At 35.8% G+C, this 3,259-nt stretch overlaps 1 protein-coding gene across 10 annotated transcripts in view; it reads right to left on the reverse strand.

Moving 5' to 3' along the window:
- Positions 1–3,259, reverse strand: part of LOC107712889 (tensin-3-like) — a 56,934-nt gene that overhangs the window by 26,936 nt on the left and 26,739 nt on the right. For all 10 annotated transcript variants that reach the window (XM_016518278.1, XM_016518281.1, XM_016518275.1 and 7 more), the window contains one exon: positions 2,111–2,191. In XM_016518278.1, the coding sequence (XP_016373764.1) occupies positions 2,111–2,191 (81 nt within the window). The remainder of the gene's footprint in view (positions 1–2,110; positions 2,192–3,259) is intronic.

Here is a 3,259-nt window from a genome sequence, read left to right on the forward strand (position 1 = left end):
TTAATTCACTGTTAGGTTTTTCACAAATAAAGTTTCCCCAGATCTGTCAAAGCTTGTCGGAGACACAAAAGCTCAGGTGTCTCTTTAGAAAGGAAGCTACTTTGGTGTTTGTCCCCACAGTATTGATTTTTTTTTTGGTTTAGAATAGGGCTGCATGATAAATCGCATGCGATATTTAACGCGCATCTTGTCAGAAAGCCGGTTCTGTAATCAGCGGTAAATCTCCATCACGTGCGTGTTTTCACATTGTGTAGCATTTACTACACAGAGCCGTTGTTCACTGACGAGCTGCGCAAAAAATCGCGCGAATATGAACGTGGTTTTGCGCAGCTCGTCATTGAACAACGGCTCTGTGTAGTTAATGCTGCTCAATTGAAAGCACGCACGTGATGGAGATTTACCGCTGATTACAGAACCGGCTTAACTGATAAGATGCGCGTTAAATATCGCATGCGATTTATCGTGCAGCCCTATTTAGAATTAAAAACAATAAACATAACACATATTACCGTTGCACTTATCTGTACATAAATGCAGTTATTTTTAAGCGGTTGTTGATGCTGGGGAGAAAAGTATTGTAATAATGTAAATTATGTGAAAAATAATGCGTTTTTCGAACCACCAAGCATGAGAGCATGTTTTAGTACACCCCCAAAACAAAATCAAGACTTTGCAAAAGAGCATAATAGGACCCCTTTAACTCTATAACTAAGTTCAATTACATAGAACAAATATTCATCTAAAGATTGTTGTTATGAAAAAAATATTTTTCCTGTTCCTGCTTTATCAGACTGTAATGTCCCTGACATGACCTCATAAATATTTGCATTTGTCTGTCAGTAAGAGTTTGGCTGTGAGACCTTTTATTTTCTCCTGTTTATTTAGACACTTAAACACAGATGGACTGACGTTACATAAACTCCAAATCTTCCCACATCAGGAAATTAAAATATACAAGACATCCTCCCCTCCTCTGGGCCAAACTTGCTGGAGGCCGGATGTGTTAAACGTTGTATAAAGAAACAACTCTTTTTCATTATCACTTTGTTTATTGTTTCCATTTAAAATCATGTAATGCTGGAAATTGGACTATAAGACATTTAATGCTATGACTGCAGTTTGTAGTTTGAGAATGTTTTTTATATCTATCAATGTATTTATTCTGTAAAAAGTAAAATATAAAAAGTAAAATATCTTTTGGATCTGTGAATCATGTTGTAATATAATGTGATATAACATGGTCTTCCTTGCTCTTCCAATCTATCATTATTCCCATGTTTTCCTGTGCCTCATTAAGATGTAATCAGGCAATAGTATTTCCCCATAATAGTTACATAACTGACCGATGGAATTATTTTTTATGAGTGCAAAATAAATCTTTGGGTTTTTGCAAATGTGCTGATGTTTTTGACTATAATGATTTTGATATGAATTCAAAATTGAATTCAAATATGAATTTGACTACTAAATAAGGAAATCAAGAAATGACTGAAAGAATAGCATTTGTAAAGTGACAAGACTGCAATAATAACAGATGCTAGCATTGACAAGGACTTGTGTGAGGGGGTTAAGAAATGCATACAACTCTAGTTTAAACAAGTACAAAGATGTTTTCTTTACTTATAACTTCTAGAGAGAAATAGCTGGACAAGGATAAAACTTTCTAATGCACATGTGTGCACTTTGTAGTGCACACTTTGGAAGGCTATGTGTTCAGCTGTACACATACAGTAAGAATTTGTGTCAAAACTGAAGTACACTTTGGGCTTAATTCTAAGCACAGCTCTAGTTCCCAGAGCACTGACTGGCCAGGTTACAGGAAGTATGCATCCTGACCCAGAGGGCCACATCCTGTAGCAGAGTTATTTTGAGCAGCACAGAATTTGCGACAGCAGCAAGACAGACTTTGCTACAGGGGACCTTTTTTAAAGATCACATTTGTGTGAGATACAGTTGGATACTTTCCTGACTAGATCAACCAAAGACGCACACAAATTGATATCCACACACATTCTTGTCCTCTCATGTAGATATAAATATGATTTTGCTACTGTAGATACATTATAAAAGGAAGTAGCATAAGGATGTAGCCACTGTGGCAGTTGATTACCTTGCCATATTGGATAGTTCATGTAGTTTCTACTGGCTTGAGAACCAGGTCTTGAAGGGATTGTGTCATGCCCACTCTTCACTGTGAGGAGAAAAAGACAATTAAATACATTAAGCAGTGGTGTGCCACAGGGTTCTATTCTTGGACCATTTTTATTTTCATTGTATGTCCATTAGACTAAATTTTTCATAAATACAACATTTTTTATCATTTATATGCTGATGATACAAAACTATTGTATATATTGCACTCCAAGTGGGTCTTAATTGTTTCGTTCACTAGTACATTGCTTAGGCAAGGTTAAAGCCTCGTTGGCCAGTACATTTCTGCATCTTATCACTAATAAGGAGTGTGTTGTTGTTTGTTGTTTTGCCAGGCTTCTGGCCCATACAAAGAAGAGCAATAGTATTACTCCAGTTTTAGCGTCTTTACATTGGTTGCCTTTTTATTTTAGGATTCAGTTTAAGATTATTTAAGATAAAAAATGATAGGGCCTTTTCTGTTTTCTACTTTCCAACTATGTAATTATTTTCCAATTAATTTTTTTTTCTGACAATGGATGCGTTTAATTTAAGTATAAATACATTTTAAAATTAAACGTCTTGGAGACGTTGCCACAGTTCTTCTGGATTTAGTCTGTCCCAGTTTGTTCTGTTTCTTCATGTCATTCCAGACAGACTGCATGATGATGAGATCAGATCTCTGTGTGGAGCACTGGCTGTTGTCAGACTCCTTGTGCAAACAAAAATCTCACTGGATTATTACAATTAATGGCAAAATGAATGTTTGGAAATGTAAACTGATATTTCCTACCGACACACTACAGCAAAAGTTAGAACAAGCTAAATTAAAAGCGTTTTTTGCTGGTGAAAATTCTAGTGTTCTAATCATTTTGGCCAACACTGTATTTTCATAAATGACCACACAAGCTGTATTTTCATAAATGACCACACAATTAAGACCGCACTGGGCCCCGGGGCTATGACTTACTGCAGGGCCCCCCCATCACAATAATGGTATATATATATATATATATATATATATACTGTATATATATATATAGGGTACAATGGAGCTAAAGGCCCACCTTAAGAAAAAATGTGCCATTCACTGCGCCTAAAATGTATAATTGCAGAAAAAATATATACG

Source organism: Sinocyclocheilus rhinocerous, unplaced genomic scaffold (assembly GCF_001515625.1).
Source record: "Sinocyclocheilus rhinocerous isolate Xijiao unplaced genomic scaffold, SAMN03320098_v1.1 scaffold478, whole genome shotgun sequence".
Classification (NCBI taxonomy): domain Eukaryota; kingdom Metazoa; phylum Chordata; class Actinopteri; order Cypriniformes; family Cyprinidae; genus Sinocyclocheilus; species Sinocyclocheilus rhinocerous.